General features: G+C 63.1%; 3 protein-coding genes across 4 annotated transcripts; 1 reads left to right on the top strand and 2 right to left on the bottom strand.

Moving 5' to 3' along the window:
- Positions 1-191: 191 nt before the first annotated feature.
- Positions 192-4,949, top strand: GAL3ST1 (galactose-3-O-sulfotransferase 1). 2 transcript variants are annotated; one of them, XM_082293665.1, is made up of 3 exons: positions 192-270; positions 1,598-1,731; positions 2,860-4,949. In XM_082293665.1, the coding sequence occupies exons 2-3, from the start codon at positions 1,607-1,609 to the stop codon at positions 4,007-4,009; spliced, it is 1,275 nt and encodes a 424-aa protein (XP_082149791.1). In that variant the 5' UTR covers positions 192-270; positions 1,598-1,606; the 3' UTR covers positions 4,010-4,949. The 2 variants fall into 2 exon arrangements, with proteins under 2 accessions (XP_082149791.1, XP_082149790.1); XM_082293664.1 differs by having other exon boundaries at positions 239-288.
- A 4,647-nt stretch (positions 4,950-9,596) lies between these two features.
- Positions 9,597-11,761, bottom strand: MTFP1 (mitochondrial fission process 1). The gene is made up of 4 exons (XM_082293221.1): positions 11,670-11,761; positions 10,470-10,597; positions 10,174-10,397; positions 9,597-9,791 (listed from the first exon to the last, which is right to left on the bottom strand). The coding sequence occupies exons 1-4, from the start codon at positions 11,719-11,721 to the stop codon at positions 9,716-9,718; spliced, it is 480 nt and encodes a 159-aa protein (XP_082149347.1). The 5' UTR covers positions 11,722-11,761; the 3' UTR covers positions 9,597-9,715.
- A 599-nt stretch (positions 11,762-12,360) lies between these two features.
- On the bottom strand, positions 12,361-17,066 carry SEC14L2 (SEC14 like lipid binding 2; the record flags this gene model as incomplete). The annotated part of the gene is made up of 12 exons (XM_082293181.1): positions 12,361-12,491; positions 12,590-12,759; positions 12,844-12,983; positions 13,059-13,165; positions 13,288-13,371; positions 13,445-13,505; positions 13,671-13,766; positions 14,447-14,635; positions 14,737-14,796; positions 14,955-14,998; positions 15,083-15,158; positions 17,013-17,066. The coding sequence occupies 12 exons, from the start codon at positions 17,064-17,066 to the stop codon at positions 12,361-12,363; spliced, it is 1,212 nt and encodes a 403-aa protein (XP_082149307.1).
- Between the last annotated feature and the right edge of the window lie 1,871 nt (positions 17,067-18,937).

An 18,937-nucleotide genomic window follows, 5' to 3' on the forward strand; every position in this document is an offset into this window, starting at 1 on the left:
TGATCCAGTGGTCCCGGCTCCAGGGGAAGTGGCGGCGGGGAGAGGGGCCCGCTTGGATGAGCTTTTCGGGTGCCCCAGGTGCCCCTCTCGCAGCTCTTCCCCCGTCCGTGGCGCTGTGCCCAGCACCCGGCCGCAGCCCGGGGCTCCGGTTGCATTTTCCATTCATTATTCATCGAGCTGGAAATCTCGGCAGCACGAGGCGATCCGACCCGGGGGGGCCGGAGCGGGGGAGCGGCGGCAGCGGCGGCACCCCGGGATCGCCGGGCGCCGGTAACCGCGGGGCTGGGGGTGAGCCGGGAACCGGGGGGGCTTTGCCTCGGGGGCTCGGGGGGTTGGAATCTGTCGGGCTGTGATCCACGGCTCATCCCAGCGGGATTTTATCCCGCCGGCATATCCGCGGGAGGGCTGAAGCGCTGAGGGGGCGATACGGTGCAGGGGTGGGGGGCCGGGGGATTATTTTTGGGGGTGTTTCTCAGTGGGAGCGCAGCCAGCCTTGGCTAAAGGATTCCGGAGGATGTGGAGCAGCGGGAGCTCGGGCAGGGGATGCTGCTGCCGCCGCTAAATGGGGGTGCAGAGCCGGTGGGGCTCAGCCCTCAGCTCGGGGGAGCTCCCGGGCGCGGGGCTCTGCTGTGGGGGCCTGCGGTCACGAGTGCCGTGTCCCCGTGTCCCCGTGTCCCGTGTCCTGCCGCAGGGGACGGCCCTGCTGCAATGCGGTGTCACAGTGAGGGTGACCCCCTTGTCCCGGGAGAAGGGAGGGGACAGGGATGGGGGGCACGAGGGGAGCGCTGGGGAGGGGGCAGCGGGCACAGGGGCTCTGTGTGTGCGTCTGTCTGTCTGTGTGCACACGTGTGTGTGTGTATGCACACGGCTGAGGTGTGTGCGCACATTTTGTGTGTGTGTGTGTGAGAACGTGCATCGATGTGTGTGTCCCTGTGCACACACGAGCACGCGTGGGGACGGGGGTGTCTGTGTGTGCCCCTGTGTGTGCCCCCAGTGTGTGTGTGTGTTGTGTTTGGGGGTGCCATCCTGCCCCGCACCCCTTTGTCCCCAGCTCCGTGTCCCCAGCCCCCACCCTGGGCCAGCCCGAGCTGCCACAGCCGGAGGGGCCCCCCGAGCCCCCATTGCTGCAGGCAGGGCCGCAGAGGCCGCACTGGGTGGGTATTGCAGCACCCAAACCATCCCGAGCGGCTGCAGCTCCTGCTCCAGCCTGCAGATTTTCCTGGGAAAATGCATCCCAGCGCCCTCAGGGAGCTCCCTCCGGTGCTGGTGGTGTCCCAGTGGAGGATGCCCACTGTGCCCCTGGGCTGTCCATGGCCCAGCTCCCCCTTCCCCCAGTCCCAGCCCTTCAGCGTCTCCCGCCGAGCTTGGGAGTCACCCTGGGAGTTTTCCTAGGGCAGGCAAAGGTTGGCTGGGCGGGCAGAGCCGCTGGGCCTGGGCCATAAGATATGCTGTGCCCATGGCTGGGACACGCCAGGCGCCAGTGAGGTGCTTTCCCGGGAATTGCCATGCCCGTGAGATGTCCACGTGCTTCATTCGAGCCACACACCCACCCCGTGCCCGTGTCCCCGGCCCCAATGTCTCTCCTCTCTGGCTGCAGGTGACCAGGATGCTGTGGCATGGGAAGCCCTGGAGGTCCATGTGCAAGGGGCTGGTCCTGGGGACCCTCCTGACCAGTTTCATGTTGCTGCTCTACTCCTACGCCGGCCCCCCGCTGCAAGTCAGCGTCACTGAGTGAGTCTGGGGTCCCTGCATGTCCCCCCTGCAGCTCAGCCTCCCTGTTCCACACCAGGAACCCCCAACTGGATGTGGGGGACATGGAGATGGCCCTGGGGCTTTCCAGGCCCTGGTGGCTTCACACCAGGATGTCCCCTTCTTGCTAGGGGAGAAGTGGCCCCCAACTCCCTGGGGGGCTGGGGACACACCCTGGGGCACTCACTGCTCCTGGGTGGAAAGAGGAAGGAAGAGGGAAGGGAGAAGAGAAGGGATGAGGGGAGAGGGATGGGCAGAGAGGAAAGAAGAGGAGAGGACTCGAGTCTCAGGTTCTTTCACTGCTGGAGCTCTGCATAGCTCAGCTCCCAGCCATGCCTTCTGTCATCAAATTTATTTCCCAGCTTGTAAACAAGGTCCATAAACCATAAACCTGGTGCTGATCTGTGCCATTGGATAGGATCCTTATCAAAGATCAGTTTGGCGAGTTCATTACGGGTGTCCAAAGTCACCCAAATCTGTGGGCTCTGCTCACTGCCCCAGGCAGCTCAGATAACACACATTGTGTCCTCATGTGCTCATGTGCAGGGCTCATGTGCATGGCCCGTGAACTCATCTGTGGGGACAGGCTCTGGGATTATTTCTCCCTCTGCTGAGGGCTGGATCCTTCATGGATCCCACAAGGTGTTGAGAGGTCCCAGACCACAGATCCCATGAGGGGTTTGTGACTCCTATAAGGGGTTGAGAGCTCCCTGGCCCCCACCATGAATCCTATAAGGGGTTGAGAGCTCCCAGGCCTCCTCCATGGATCCTACAAAGGGTTGAGAGCTCTCAGACCCCATAAAAATGTTATCAGCTCCTCTCCATGGAGTTGTGGCCATGGAGAGCTCCCCTTAATGCACTTTTTGGCATCACCTTCACCAGGATCACCATGGCCATGCCCATGGAGACCCCCTGCTCTATTTCCATTTCCCACACCTGTTCCCATTTCCAGCACCCATTCCCAGGTTCAGCAGCTGTCCCCAGGTCCAACACCCATTCCCAGGTCCAGCACCCATCCCTAGATCCAGCTCTTCCACCACAGAATATCCCAAAGCCTTCAAAGTGCCAGGGCCACTCTCACCGTGGTGTTCCGCCTCTTCTCCCACCCAGGATCCCCATCCCCTTCTCCTGCTCCTCCCACCTGTCCCCCGTCCAGGCTCCGTCCCTGTCCAACAGCACGGGCAGCACCTCAGGGTGGAGCTGCCGGCCCAAGCTCAATGTCATGTTCATGAAGACCCACAAGACCGCCAGCAGCACCATCCTCAACATCCTCTTCCGCTTCGGGGAGAAGCATCACCTGAAATTCGCCTTCCCCAACGGCCGCAACGACTTCTACTACCCGTCCTTCTTCGAGCGCAGCCAGGTGCAGCACTACCGGCCCGGGGTGTGCTTCAACATCATCTGCAACCACATGCGCTTCCACTATGAGGAGGTGCGCAAGCTCCTGCCGCCCGATGCCACCTTTGTGACGGTGCTGCGGGACCCCGCGTACCTCTTCGAGTCCTCCTTCCACTACTTCGGGCCCGTCATCCCCCTCACCTGGAAGATCTCGGGGGAGGATAAGCTGGACGAGTTCCTCCGGGACCCCCAGCACTACTACGACCCCAATGGGTTCAACGCTCACTACCTCCAAAACCTCCTGTTCTTTGACTTCGGCTACGACAGCAGCATGGACGCCAACAGCCCTCTGGTGGAGGAGCACATCCAGGAGATCGACCGCCGCTTCCACCTCGTCATGTTGCTCGAGTACTTCGACGAGTCTCTGGTGCTGCTCAAGGACCTGCTGTGCTGGCAGCTGGAGGACGTCCTCTACTTCAAGCTCAACGCCCGCAAAGGCTCCACTGTGTCCCGGTTGACCCCTGAGCTGTACGAGCAGGCAACCGCCTGGAACCTCATCGACGCCAAGCTCTACCGCTACTTCAATGCCACCTTCTGGCGCAAGGTGGAGGCCTACGGGAGGGAGAGGATGGCCAGGGATGTGGCTGAGCTGCAGCGAGAGAATGAGAAGATGACCAGCATCTGCATTGATGGGGGCCATGCCGTGGACGCCAGTGCCATCCAGGAGTCCTCCATGCAGCCCTGGCAGCCCCTGGGGGAGAAGACCATCCTGGGGTACAACTTGAAGAAGAAGATCAGCAAGAAGCACCAGAAGCTGTGCCGCAAGATGCTGACACCCGAAATCCAGTACCTGACTGACCTGGGGGCCAACCTCTGGATCACCAAGCTGTGGAGCTACGTGCGGGACTTCCTCAAATGGTAGGGGCTGGCAGGTGCCCCGCTCCCCTGGGGAAGAACCAGGTGCTTTCATTTTTCTTACTCATGGTTCTCTTGGTTTGGAACTGGCTGGAGGCTCTGGAGCCTGGGAACTTTTGGGGGGATCCTCCATCACCTTCCTGCAGAGCCCCAGCTTGGGCAGGAGAGCGGAGACTGCCTCCGACAGCGGGGTCAAGGACTGGGGGCTCAGGGGTGGTGTTTTCCTGCAGGATCCACTTCTTCCTTCCCCACGGAAAGGCTGGAGGAGGGATTTGTGAAGGATGTGGCCTCGTCACAGCGGGAGCAGGACATCTATCACCAGGTTGCTGGGTGCAGGCAGGGATGTGCTGGGATAGCAGTGGCAGACGGTCCCCTTGCCCGGGGTGGGCAGAGATGCCCACAGGGAACTCGACCCTCCAGGGGCTCCTCAAATCACCCTGCTGGTTTTGGGGTTGTGAGAGTGTCAGAACCTGCTGCACTGCTCCAGCCCATGGGTGTGATGAGTGCAGCACCTTCTCAGCCCGCCCACAGCCATCACTCCATGGCAGGCTGTGACCCAGGGCCACCTGGAGCCATTTGGAGATTGGGAAACCCACCCCAAAAACCCCAGCCTTTATCAACAGGTTCCCATGGCAAAGGGCACCCCCTCCCCGCCCTCTATCATCCCGGTTAGAGGGCCCCATGGCCCACAGGGGACATCCCAAAAGGCCAACACGGTCTGGTGACAACTGGCGTGGGGAGGAGATGGGAGTGGGTGCAGTGGGACTGTCCCCGTGATGCCATCCTGGGCACAGTGGGGATCCTGAGGGCAGGGGGATGGCCCCCCCAGTCCCCACCGTGCCTTGGGGACAAACCTTGTGCGTCCCAGCTGGGCTGGATGACACTGGTGACACCGCGTCCTGCTGAGAGTGGCCCTGGCTGGGCACAGAGGTGGCACCTGTGGCTGAGCCTCCCCTCCAGCACAAGGACCCCATTGTCTCCCCACCTGTGTTTGGCTCCTTCTGTAAAGACCAGAAATAAAAAAACAATTTACTTTTGTAATATAGTTGTATATTTGGCAGTTTTTAACATAAGGATGGTCCAGCTGGTCTCCAGCTGTCTCCTTCTTCTCCAGGATGGGATGGATGGGGTGAGGATGTCCTTACAGCCCCAGCAGGATGCTCAGCCAGTCCTTGCTCCTTCTGGGAGCTCCCCAGGGCCCTGGCACCACTGTCCCCATCACCACTGGGGGTCAGGGGCCCCATGTCCCCGAGGCAGTGCTGAGGAATGAGACCCCAGTGCGAGTGGAGTGCCTGGGTCTGTCCGCAGTGTCCCTGCTGGGTGCTGGGGGACATCCCCATGGTGTGCAGATGCCCCCAGGAAGATCTGCTGGCTTCCCAGGGACACCAGAGCCATGGGACAGCCATCACTGGTGACAAAAGCCACTCGCGTCACCACGTCCCAGCTCCACTGTCAGTGGCGGGCACCCCATTTCAGGAGTGGCCATGGGACTTGCGCTGGGACTTCTCCACGCTCCCTCTGCACCCAGGCCACCAGGTCAGCCCACTCAGAGGAGGCCTGTGGTGGGGCGTTGGGGCTGTGGTGGGGACACCTGAGACAGGCAGGACCCAGGGACACAAGCACTTCACCAGGTCTCTGTCCTGGCTGTGACCAAACTGCTGCTCCCAGGTGGGACGTCCTGTCCTGGAGAAGCAGGACTATGATGGGACAAGGAGGGGTACTGGGGCCTGGGGCTCGATAGTGGGACTGGGATCATCCATGGGATCATGACCATGGTGGGGTCAAAACTGTGGTGGGCCTAGGACCATGTGTCTCATGAGTTGGGACCAGGGACATCCAAGGGACCAAGGCTGAGTGATGGGACCAGACCATGTCGTGAACTGGGACCAGGGCAAACTGGTTGGACCAGGACCATGTGCAGGAGTAAAAGAACATAGTGGGACCAGCACCACGCACAGGACCAGGGCTAACTGGTGGGGATGGGACCTTGTGGTGGGATCTGGACCTTGGTGAAGACCAGGACCACAACAGCTACATGGGTGACCAGCACCACAGCTGGGAACAGGACTGATTGATGAGTATGGAACCAGGAATAACTGGTGGGTATGGGATCATGCTCAGGACCACCTGCAGGACCGGTCTGAATGGTGGCACTGGGACTGTGGGACAGAATGGGGACTGGAAGATGGGCACAGACTCTTGTGGTGGGACTGGGAAGGTGTGGGGGGTGGGACCAGCCCCAGGTGTGGGGCTGCCAATGGCTGCAGAGACCAAGCAAAGCCCCCAACCCCATCAGTGCCAGCTGGGGCCCATTGACACCCAGCCCCAAGTCCTTAAAGACCCACAGCTGGTGGGGTGGGGATACTGCTCACTGGGGATGGAGCCGTGCTGGTTGGTGCTGGTGTGTGGGGCTGTGCTGGGGGTGGCAGGTGAGTGGGGCTGGGACCCTCCTTCAGTTCCCCCACTGGTTGTACTGGAGGAGGTGGGTGGTGGGTTCCCCTTGTTTTGCCCAGTGCTGGTTCCTGATGGAGACAACCCAGGGGCTGTCCTGGTGGAGAGGAGCCTTCCTAAAATGATCCCAAGCTCTGGGGGTTGGGGCAAGGGGCTGCCAGGAGCTCCCTCAGGTCCTAGCAGGGCTGGTGAGACCTCGTTGGGCTGGTGGGGGGATGAGAGGCACTGGTGGGGTCTGTGGCTGGTGGCAGTGCTGTCCCACTCCATGGGCAGCTCCTGGTCTGTCCCCAGCCCTAGTCAGGGTCATGGTGCTGGGAATGGTCCTGGTGAATTCCTGCTGGGGTGGGGCTGGGGACAGAGGAGCCCTTGATGTGCTCCTGGGTGCTCTGCCTGCCTTTGTGCTGCTGCCACCTGTCCCCATCAAGTCCTGGGGATACCTGAGGACCTAGATGTCCCTGCTGTGTCTGGGACATGCTACTGCTGGCTCAGCCCTCCCCTTGCAGGGACCTCCATGGCTCCAGCTGCCTCAGAGCCCCCTGGTCACACGATGACAGCTCCAGTGATGTCCTCAGGCATGGGGACAGGGAAGGTTCCTGCTCACCCCCACTCTGAGGAGCCCATCATGAACTTTGCCTTGAGGCTCCTGGATGGTGAGTGCTCTGGGGGTGAGACCACGGGATGGGTCCAGCCAAGATCCTTGGGCTCAACCAGCAGCAGTCAGTGCCTTCTCCTGGCTCACCCCAGTGCTAGGACCACCAGGAAAGATGGCTGTCCGTGCAGGAACTCCCCCCTGTCCTTGTGGAGGGTGTAGGGCTTTGGATGGTGGTGCTTTGAGATGTTCCCAATCCTGTGCCTGATACCACAATGGGGCTTGGGGGTCAGCTCTGTCCCTGATGGGTGACATGGTCCCTCTCAGCTCCATGGAGGGGTCCAGGAAGGTGCTGTAGCTCTGGAGAGCAGGGAAGCCAGGCCTGGGGGCAGAACCAGGACAGGGGGTGGGGTCTGAAAGGGGGAAGCTGTAGGGATGGGGGCTAAGACACTGGTGAGTGGTGGTCTGGGATATGTCTGGTGTCCCTGTCCCTGATGGGACAGCCTTAGGGGTGTCCCACTGAACCCACACATCTCCTCAGAGGATTCCAGTGCCACCAAGAAGCTGCCAGTGCTCAGCCCCGGCTCTATGATCCACTTGGAAGCCAGTGTCCACTTCAGTCCCAGCATCTCCATGAAGATCCACGTGGATCAGTGCTATGGGACCGCCACGGAGCAGCCAGGACACTCCAGGAGGGTCTTCATGGTGGTGAACAGCCGTGGGTCAGTGCTGGTGGGACGGGAAGTAGGGGCTCCTTCACCAGGTACCCTGGTGTCCTGCAGGATGTCCTGATGGAGAGGGATGTCCAGAGCCTGGAGACAGCCCCAGAATGTCCCTGTGTCACTCTCCTGCCACAGATGTCTGCACGGGGAGAAGCTGGGGAATGTGTCTGTCCAGCACCAGAGAGGGGGGTCTGTCCTCCAGCTCTCCATCCCAGCCCCCACGCTGGAGGGTGAGCCCGAGGAAGTGCAGGTGAGGTCAGGATGATGCCCTTGATGGTGGGATGGAGGTCCTAGGGAGGAGGATGACCTGGGCATCCCAAAGCATCCCTTCTGGGATGTTCTGCTCTGGCTGGGGTGGCCTCAGCCCCACGAGGTTGCGTGGAAGGAGAGCAGGGTCCCTGAGGAAGGATGTGGTGTCTCAGCAGGTCTACGTGCACTGCCTGCTGATGGCAGGGGGACAAGGACTGGCCACCAGGTCCTGCTTCTACAGCCACGCCACAGCCAGGTACACTGGGTGCCCTGGGGCACAAGCACCCCATGAGTGTGTTGGGGGCAGAACCCACTTCTGGGCCGGGGACCCACCTGGGAGGACCAAGTCAACTCACTGCGGTTTAAATGCCACCTCTTATTCGATGGCAGCTGGTGGCATTGCCGGTCTCAGCTCCCTCATGCTGCAGATGTGTTGGGAAGGCCCTTCCTGGGGGACATCTCTGGGTGGCACCACGTGGGACTTGTGGTGGAGTCTGGGGACCCCTAGAGGCCCCCCCCCCACTTCTCTCCTCTCCCAGCTGGCACAACGCAGAGGACCCTGCCCGGAGTGCCGCGTGCCACTGCTGTGACACCGGCTGTCCCCCTGCTGACACCCTCCGTGGAGACACGCCAGGTATTGGGGGTGGGACAGGGTTGGCCCCACATTGTTTTGGGGTCTTGGGAGGGCTCCTGGACCTGGGATGGACTGCATTGGAGATATCCTCCCATAGCATTCCCAGGAGAAGGGGCACTCCACTGGGAGACAGTTGGACCGGTGCTGGTGCAGGAAAAGGTGCCATGGTACAAAGGTGAGGGACACCCCAACCCTCTGCCATCTTCCCAAAACCCCCACCTCTTGTGCTGAACCCCCCTCTGACTCCCAGGTGTGTTCTTTGCCATCCCCAGCGCCATGCCGGACGGTGAAGAGGCTCCTGCTGGCCGGGCTGGCCCTGGTGGGCAGTGCCATGCTGGTGGTCGCTGTGCTGGGGGGGCTGCTGGGGCTGGCCCTGACCACCTGGCGCCTGGGCAGACCCCGGCGGGGACAGAGGCCACCAAGGCAGAGGTGTCCCTTCCAGGTTGAGCTGCAGAGTGTGGTGGGAGCCCTGGTCCTCAGGGAGACTGAGAAACAGGGCGAGGTGGGACCAGAGCCCCTTTCTCCTCAATAAATGTGGTTTTGTTTTCTCTAAAGCTCCTCCTGGTGGTAGCATGTGGATGCCACCAAGGGATGGGGACGTGCTACTACAGTGGCGAGCCACATCTCCAGGTTCTTCCAGGTACCTGGAGATGTGGCTTCCAGGTGTTGTGGCACTGTCCCAGCCTGTGGTGCTGGAGCTGGTGGCTCCTGGCTGGGTGGATTTCATGTCCTTGGAGACCATGGACATGGTGGCAGCTCCTTGGATGTCCCATGAGGCTGTGGAGATGGAGAGGTTCCAGGGTGGGGCCAGCAGGGCTGCTCTGAGCAGGTAGAGACCTCTTATCCCACGGTGGAGACCCCCAAGGAGTTAGGACCCACCCAGACCCATGTGTCCCCCAGGACAGGACATGGTCTGGCTGTAGTGGCTCCTCAACATCACCCATCGGGGTTCATGTTTGAAATAGTTTATTAGGACCAGTGTGGGGCAGGGTGGCCACTCTGGGGGTCACCAGAGTGAGGGGTCACAGTAGGTGGGTCACAGCAGCATGCCTCAGTTTCCCCAGGTGCTCAGTGGGACGTTGGGGGCTCTCCTGGTGTCCTGTAAAGCTTGCGGAGGCTGGAATCCATCAGGAAATCTACAGTCCTGCAGCAGAAGAGGGCATCAGTGGAGTCCCGGGGGGGGGGGGGGGGGGGTCTCTGGGGCAGTGGATGTGATGTGGGATGGGTGGGGCTGTCCTTAATATCCCTGAGACAGCAGCGCCACCAAAACCAGGTTTAGCACAGCCTCACTGTGCTAATCCCAGCTCAGCTCCAGATAATCCCCATCCTGGCAGGGACATGTCCTGGCTGGACCCCAGCAAAGTCCCTCTGGAGCGGAGACAGCCCATCACCACCCTCTGCTCCCAGCCCCAAGCCCGTACTGGGACCAGCTCCCCAAGGAAGACAAATGCGCTCCATCCCTCTGGGATGTGGGGATGGGGTGGTGGCACCCACCTGTCCCCCCGCCCCAGGGGTGTCCCCGTTACCTGTCGATGGGGGTGATGATGAGGGGGATGGCAGCCAGCCCCAGGGCAGTGGTGGTCCAGCGGCGCACCGGCAGGGGCCAGCGGGTGAGGGACCCCAGCAGGGCCAGCGAGGCAGCGCAGAGCCGGTTGATGGTGAAGCCGGGAATGGCCACCGAGGCCAGGCTCTGCCACACGAAGGTGTCCACCACGGCCACCCCCACCCGCGTAGGGTCCTGTGCGTGGGCCTGGGGGGACACAGGGGTCAGTGGAAGGGTGAGGATGGAGTGGCTGGGGGGATGAGGAGGGGTGGCACTCACAGCAGCGGCTTTCCGACCCTTGTCAATGGCGTCGGCGGTCACGTAGGCGGTGGCCACACCGTAGCTGGCCCACACCACCGGCACTGGCACCAGTGGGCGGAAGGACTCACCCACCTCGTTGGCATAACCTGAGGGGATGGTAGGGTCAGGGACTGACTGTGTCCCCATGTCACCCTCAGAGTCTCCCAATGTCACTGGATGGATACTGCACAAGGGGGTGTTTGGAGTGCCTGGGTCTCCTTGGAGCCCACTGCCACCAGGACAGCTGGGCTGGGGGTGACTGCTGCCAGTGCTGCTGTCTGTGATGGGTGCCCAGTGCTAGTGACAGCGCCCAGTTCTGGTATATGTGTCTCTGCCCAGTGCCCATAACTGGTCCTGCTACCCAGGGTCCGTGCATGGTGCTGGTGTGCAGTGCCCAGAGCCAGGGCCCACTGTGTGGTGCTGATAACCAGTACCAGAACCCTTTATCAGTGCCCAGTACTCGGTGCTGGGCGCTGGTGCCCCGTGCCCGGTATCACGGACCCAGTGCACTCACGGTACTAGTGCTGGGTGTCAGTGCCCGGTGCCCAGGGCAGTGCGGTGTGTGGTGTTGGTGCCCGGTACCCACTGCAGTGTCTGGTGTCAAGTTCCTAAAACAGTGCTGGGTGTCAGTGCCTGGTTCCCGGTGTGGTGCCTGACGTCGGTACCCGGTACCAGGGGCTTGCTCAGTGCCCAGCACTGCTGCCCAGTTCCTGGTGTCAGTACCCACTGTCATTACCCGGTTCTTGGTGCCAGCATCTTGTGACAGGGGCCGGTGTCCGGTATCACGGCCCCGTTTGCGCAGCCGGTACCCGATGTCAGTGCCCCATACCCAGTGTCAGCACCCCCTGTTTGTGCTGCCGCTACCCGATGTCCGTGCCCAGATCCCGGTGCCGGTATTTGATGTTAGCGCCCAATGTCAATGCCCAGGTCCCCGTGCCTGTACCCAGTGTCAACGCCCGGTGCTGGTACCCAGTTCCCGGTGTCAGTGCCCGGTTCCCGGCGCCGGTACCCGGTGTCAGTGCTCTGTACTCAGTGTCAGTGCCCGGTGCCGGTTACCCGGTTTCCGGTGTCAGTGCCCGCTTCTCGGTGTCAGTGCTCAATGCCAGCGCCCGGTTCTCGGGGTCAGCGCGCAATGTCGGTTCCCGGTGCCGGTTCCCGGTGCCGGTTCCCGGTGCTCACCCAGGTATCGGACCCACGTGTCCCGGTAAAGGTCGGGCTCCTCCTGCCCCATGGCGCGCGCCACCGCTCCCGCAGCATGCCCCGCCCACGTCCCTGCGTCATCAAACCACGCCCATAGACTGATTTGCATAACCACACTCAACATACGTCACTCACCCCGCCCCTCCGCGCCGCGGGATGGCGGCGGGGGCGGGACCTGGCCGAGCACGTGACCCCGCGGCCTCCGGTCACCGGGGCGACGGGGGCGCCTGTGGGGCTGAGGGGGCAATTGTGGGGCTGAGGGACAGTTAGCAGGCTGAGGGGGCAATTGTGGGGCTGAGGGGTAGTTACGGGTCTGAGGGGCAGTTAGCAGGCTGAGGGGGCAGTGATGTGCCTGGGAGCAGCTGGGGCGGTTATGGAAATAGGGGGCAGTTATGGGGCTGAGGGGACAGCAGGGGCAGTTCTGGGGCTGGGGGGGGGGGGGCAATTCTGGCTCCGGGGAGCCACAAACCGGACCAGACCCCGCTCAGTCCATCCCTTTACTCGCCACCCCAGGCAGCAGCAGCGGTGGGTGCAGGACCCACATAAGGCACAGAGTTTGGGGGGGCTGCAGGCGCTCGGCCCCGTCCGGCCCCTCTCGGCCCCCGCCTCAGTCCGGCAGCTCCATCCTCCTGCGGGGCCATCCTGGGGGCGCGGTGCAGCCCGGGGGGGCTCAGGGGCTGTGGTTCGGGGACTCCTCCTGGATCTGCTGGGCGGAGGCGGTGTCGGGCAGCAGCACCTCCACGCTGTAGCTCACCTTCTTGGAGTGGAGGAAGCTGTAGGTGTTGTCGAAGCGCAGGACGTCTGCGGGGGGACAGGGGTGTCAGGGACACGGCGGGGCCAGGGACACGGGGAACGGCCCGGGGGTCCCCCCAGCGCCCCGGGGAGGGCTCGGCACTCACAGATGCCGGGCGTGGAGCAGGTGAGGGAGCCGTCCTCGGGCACCATGTGTGCGTTGTAGCGCTGGTTGGGGAGCACCTCGGTCATGTCGCCCGCCCGCTGCCGCTCCCCGACCTTGGTCTTCAGGTACACCCCGAAGCCGATGTCAGCGCCCTCGGAGTGGAACTGCCACCTGCAGGGCACAGGGGAGCTGCTGCGGCGGGGCGGGGACACTGCGGGAGGCACCCGCTCCCTGCGGCGCAGAGCCACCGCTCACCTGAGCACGCAGCCGGGGAAGAGGATCTCGTACTCGACCTGGTGGGACGAGCCCCGGTTGACCACGACCGAATGTTCGTACTTCTGCGCCAGCTGGTCCCGCACGTAGTAATGCTGGGGCACGTCCCCGCCGTAGTTGATCTGTAAGGGATGGAGGATGTGGGGGTGGGGGAACTGCCCAGATCCCCTAAAGAACCCAGCGGGGGCTCTTCCTACCTTGCTGGAGCACTTGGGGTCCCCATCAGGGTCCACCAGCGTCCCCCCGTACTCCACCGGGATCTGCGCGGGGTCGATGTACTTCTGCAGGACCTCCTTCCAGTTGGCTGGGGGGAGGACAGTGAGTTTGGGGGGGCTGTGAGTTGGGGTATCTCCCCTGGGTGGGGTGACAGCAGAGGGGGGATGTGTCACCCCAATCTGGGATGCTCCGGGGAGGGTCAGGACTCACATCCCAGCACCACGACCTTCTTGCGCGTGTCCTCGCTCAGGAAGTGCTTGACCAGGTTGTAGGCCACGGGGAAGAGCTTAGGGGCTGGGGGTAGTGGGAGGCATTAGGGGGTGTCAGCACCCAGATAAGGGGAGCAGGACCCCAGGGCCGAACTCACCCTTCACAATAAAGAGGCGCTTGAGGGACTCAGGGTAATTCTCCTCAAACATGGACAGGATCTGCAGGATGGGGGAGCTCAGGTCACCCATCCCAGGCACCCACCAGGACCCCACCCCAGAACACTGTGGGGTGCAGGGCACTGCAGGGACCTGCTCCTGCATCATCCCAGGGATCAGCCCAGATCCCTGTGGTCCAGCAGGAAGGGGGTGGGCAGGAGCCCTCACCTCCCCATACGTGTCCACAGCTGGCTTCCAGAGGTGCTTCAGGCCCAGGCCTTCACAGTCATACACCATCATCACCATCTCAATCTTCTTGCCCAGCTGCGACAGGAGGATGGGGGGGATCAGGCAGGACCCATGGGGAGGTCCAGGGATGGGGTGGTCCCCAACAGGCTGGTCACCCCAGCCACAGCCTCCTCCCAGGCAGTGGCGTGGGGAGAAGGGGCGTCGTGGGAGCTGGGACAGGGACACGGGCTGAGGGACAGTGGGGACATGGACTGGTGGGGATGGACAGGATGCAGATTTGTGGGGTGGGAGGATGAACCAGAGGTGGACATATGGGGTTGGCAGGGACATGGTCTGTGGTGGGGTGGACAGGACATGGACTTGTGGGGCTGAGGGAGAGGGACTGGACATGGACCTGTAGGGCTGGCGAGGGAGGACATTGGCTGGGAGAGATGAACCACAGATGGACATATGGGGCTGGGCAGGACATGGGCTGGCAGGGACACAGGCTGAGAGGGAGGGACAGGACACGGACCTATGGGATATATAGGGCTGTCAAGGACGTTGTCTGGTAGGGGTGAACCAAAGATGGACGTATGGGGCTGGGGAGGACACTGAGTTGTGGGAATGGACATGGACTTTTGGGGCTGGCAGGGATCTGTAGGGTTGGGGAAGATGATGACTGGTAGGGGCAGACCAGATGTGGACACACAGAGCTGGCAGGAACATGGTCCCACAGGTCTGTTGGGGCCAGCGGGGTGTGGGCGGGTTCACACCTTTTTACTCTGCTGGTCACACTCATGCCGGAGTACTTCACAATCCCGGAACTTGTTCTTGAGCAGGTCCTGCTTGGAGGCGGAGAACAGCAGCCCCTTGGCATCCAGCGGCCCGACGATCTCGTACCACACCGGGCTGCCCTCCCGGTCATAGCCGCACATCCCGCCAGACATGTACTTCCGGATCACCTGCAGGAGCACGGGGGGCTCAGGGCACCTCACACACACCCTGGGGGACTCAGGGGGACGATCCCCTCCAGGGCCACCCCCGGGAGGCCAGGGACAATCACCTCAGGTGGCTCCCAGGCGATGATGTTGTCGGCATCCATGTACTTGCGGACCTCGATGTGCTGCAGGGGGGACAGAATGGGCCAGGGTGAGATTTGGGACCAGGTGAACCCCATGGGCAGGTCAGCCTTGCTGGGGCTGGTGGCCCAGGGCACAGGGTCCCACGCCAGGTATGTCCCAGCACAGCGGGGTCCCCACAAAAGCAGGGTGTCCCTCTCACCTTGCGGAGCATCGCCTCCGCCTTGGGCAGGTCGAAGCTGCGCGCTGAAAGACAGCAGAGAGCTCAGCCCCCCGCCAGCCCCCCGGGGGGCTCCCACCCCACCAGGGCTGTCCCCACTTCAGGGTTACCTCGGAGCCATTTCAGGAGGAAATAGTCGTCCTGGGAGGGCAGGGAGGGCAGCACGTCCCGCAGCTTCTCCCGGAACTGCGGGGACAAGAGGGACGGTTGGTGAAGGGATCCCTGATCCTCCCCAAAAACCCCAGGGCTGGAGGTTTGTCCCTTCCTTGTCCCCACAAAACACACCAACCAGGAGTGTCTGGGTGAAGGGTCACCCTGTGCCCTGTCCCTGCCCCATATGCAGCCGGGATCAGCGGTCACCTAGCAGGGGACCGTCCCCAGGCTGGCTGCCATGCTCTGGGTGTCCCCCAGCCCTTGCGTAAGGTGTGAGTGTGGGCTGTCACCACCCCGCTGCTGAGGGGGGTCCCACAGGGACTGGGTGAACCAGTCCCCTCCAGTGGTGTCCTTTGGGATGGATGGAGGCAGTCACTGTGTGTGCCCCTGCTCCAGTGACACCCCAGTGGGCCACAGCCCCCCTGGCACAGGCAGGAGGGTGTCGGGCCACAGGTCTGGGGGGTTTGTGGAAGTTGGGGTGTTCTTGGAGGGGGTCCTGCAGGGACCAGGCAGATGGGTCACCCCCAATGGCATCCTTGGGATGAAGGCAGTCACCAGTAGATCACCACATGTCCCCCTGTTTCAGTGACCCCCCAGTGGGTCACAGCCCCATGGCACAGGCACAAAGGTGTTGGGGTGCAGGACGGGGAGGTTTGGGGGATCCAGGGTCCCCTCTCCACATGGCCCCACTCACCACAACCAGGCTACAGCCCAAATCTCCGTACCAGCCGAGGCCCTCCCCTTAATGAGCCTGACTAGCTTATCTCCCGCTGCATTTAGGGGTAATTAAACCCGGGATTAGCTCCTTCACCCTGGGACAAAGCCGGTGGTGGACGAACGGGTTCGGCCGCTCGCCTCCCTCACCCGCCTGGGACACGGCTGGCACGGGGCACGGTTTGGGCTCCGTGCCCCACGCCTGCCCCTGCCCCCCGTGCTGGCACCCGGCGGGGTCATCGCCCGCCCGTGGAATGTGGCTGGGTCCGAAAGGCAGCGATAAGATAAAGGCGCGGGGGTGCCCTCGTGGTAGGGGTGCACTGAACCCCGATAACGGCTGGCACCCAAACACGAGGGGCTGGCAGAGGTGGCCGTGGCGGGTGACAGCCACCGGTTCTGGGTGTCCCCGGGCCCGCAATCCCCGCGGTCGGGGGAGGAAGTTTTCCGGTCCCATGGGAAGGATGGGAGAGGGCTGTGGGGCTCGGCGGTGCCCAGTCTGGCGGAACACCCGGGATGGTCCTTCCCTGGTGGGCAGCACCACGGGGGGCCCAGTCCGTGGGCTCGGGGTCCAGGGTGGGATGGAGGTGGCAGAAGACTCCCGTCCCAAGGGCCTGCAGTGAGGCAGGAGGGTGCCCAGTCCCGGGGAAGGATGGGAGAGGGATGGGGATCCATCAGCGGGATGGTCCGGCCAGCGGGACCCCCAGGACCCACCCAGGACAATCCTGCCCTGGTGGGCGGTGCCACAACGGGGTTCAACCCGTGTGTTTGGGGTCCGGGATGAGGGGTGGAGGCAGCGGGAGCCTCCCGGGGCCGGATTTTGGGGGCGGGGTGGGGGCTGAAGGCGATGGGACCTCCCCGAGGCCAGGAATCGGGGTGAAGCGGGTAGGTTTGTGGTGCGGAGCCCTCCGGAGCCCGGAGCGGGAGTGATGCCGGTGGGTTTGGAGTCCGGGATGAGGGGGCTGGAGGAGGCGGCAGGAGCCGGCCGGGCGCGGGCGTGATGCCGGTGGTTTGGGGTGCGGCGGGGGGGTGTGGAGCCCCCCAGGGCCGGAAGCAGAAGTGCCGCCCGTGGGTTTGGGGTGCGGGGTGGTGGTGATGCCGGTCCCTCGGCGGATGCGGGCGCGCATCGGGGTGGCACAGCCCGGCCCTGGCCCTGGTACCCCCGTCCCAGCTCACCTGGGCCAGCACCTCCGCCTGCCGCGGGCTCAGGTCCCCGACGCGGCCGCTCATGGTGCGCTGCGGGCGGCTCTGCCCAGCTCCGGCGGCCGTGAAGGCTCCGAGCACCTCCCCGGGACCGCCCCCCGCCCCGCCCGGCCCGGCCCGGCCCGGCCCGGCCCCCCACCCACCCCCGTGGCCTTGGACCCTGCCCGGCCGGTCAGCGCCCGCCGCCTACCCGGGATCAGGGATGCGGGGGGTGATGGGGGCTTAGGGGATATGGGGGCACAGAGGGGCTTGGGGACTATAGGGGAGTATGGGGGTATGGGAGACTTGGGGGATTATGGGAGCTGTGGGGGTTTTGGGGGCACATGGAGACATGGGGGATGTGGGGGGCATGGAGGGTTATGGGGGCATGGGGAGCATGGGAAATGGAGGGCTATAGGGGTATGGGGGCTATAGGGGATATGAGGGCATGGGAAGGCACAGGGAGGCTTGGGGACTATAGGGGAGTATGGGGGGTATAGGGGCTATAAGTGATATAGGGGTTATGGGGGACTTGGGAGGGTATGGGATCTATAGGGGGTATGGGGAGTGTGGGGGCTACTGGAAGTGTGGGGGCTTAGAGGACCTTGGGGTTATGAAGGACTTGGGGGGGTATAGGGGCTATAGGGGGTGTGGGGGATATAGGGGCAAGGGGCACCTGTAGGCTCTGTGGGCTGTAGGGGACAAGTGGGGTATGGGTGCATGGGGAATATGGGGGCACAGGGAGCCTTGTGGGGCTTGGGAACATAGGGATTTGGGGGGCAAGGGAGAGATGAGTGTAGGGGGCTCTGGGGGTTATGGAGGGTACAGGAGGGTGGGGGTGGGCTATGAGAGTTTGGGGGACACAGTGGGGTAGGGGGGTGTGGGAGGACATTGGGGTATGGAGGGAGATGTGGGGCAGGTGTCAGGGAGAGGGGATGGGGACAGTGATGGGGACCGCAACAGGGATGGGAGGCGGGGACAGAGGTGGGAACAGGGATGGAAAGTGGGGCAGGGACAGGGTGAGAGTGGAGGGGGCAGGGTGCCAGGTAGAAGGGACAGGGATGGGAGATGGGGCCAGGGCACAGACTGAGGGCTCAGGTGCAGTGATTGGAAGATGGGGATCAGGAGCCCGATGCCCATGGGGCTGTGTGTGTCCCATGCAGCCATGGATGTCCCACAGAGCCCCGTGTCCCCCACGGACACATGGTTGTCCCAGAGAGTTCTGCATGTGCTATGGAACCATACGTGTCCCCTGGGGCTGTGGATGTCCCACAGAGTCATCTGTGTCCCATCTGTGCCAGTCCCATGGAGCCATTTATGTGCCACAGAGTCATACATGTCCCTTGGAACTGGGACCCATAGATGTCCCATGGAGCCATCCACGTTCTGTGGACCCATAAGTGTCCCCTGGAGCTGCAGATGTCCAGGAAGGCATCCATATCCCACGAACTTATGGATGCTCCACAAAGCCATTCCCCCCTCTCTGTGGGGCAGCTCTGGCAGCAGCCACCCCCAGGCTCCATTTTGGTGTCCCCCCCCGAATCTTCACAGTCCCCACATCCGTGCTCGCCATTCCAGGCTGGTTCCCGAGCCAGCGGTGCTCCCGGCTGTTGTTTATGGCACATCCAGACCCGTTGCAATCGGGATGTTTCACTGTGTGGTTAAACCGGCTCTGGCTGCGGCCGTGGGAGGAGGCACCGTGCCCATCCTGTGATTAAACCCCCGCACTTACAACACCGATGGGGACACAAGGGACACGAGGACACACCCAGACCCGTCCCACGGCATCCTGCAGCCATGGGAACTGGGTTCCACGGCCCCGAGTCCCGTCCCCAGCATGGCCCCTGCCAAAAGCAGGTCAGCCTGGGCCCATGCCGTGGCTAATCCAGCCGGCAAATCCCCCTGGTGGCACATGTGCT

Source organism: Coloeus monedula, assembly GCF_965178545.1.
Source record: "Coloeus monedula genome assembly, chromosome: 18".
Classification (NCBI taxonomy): Eukaryota; Metazoa; Chordata; class Aves; order Passeriformes; family Corvidae; genus Coloeus; species Coloeus monedula.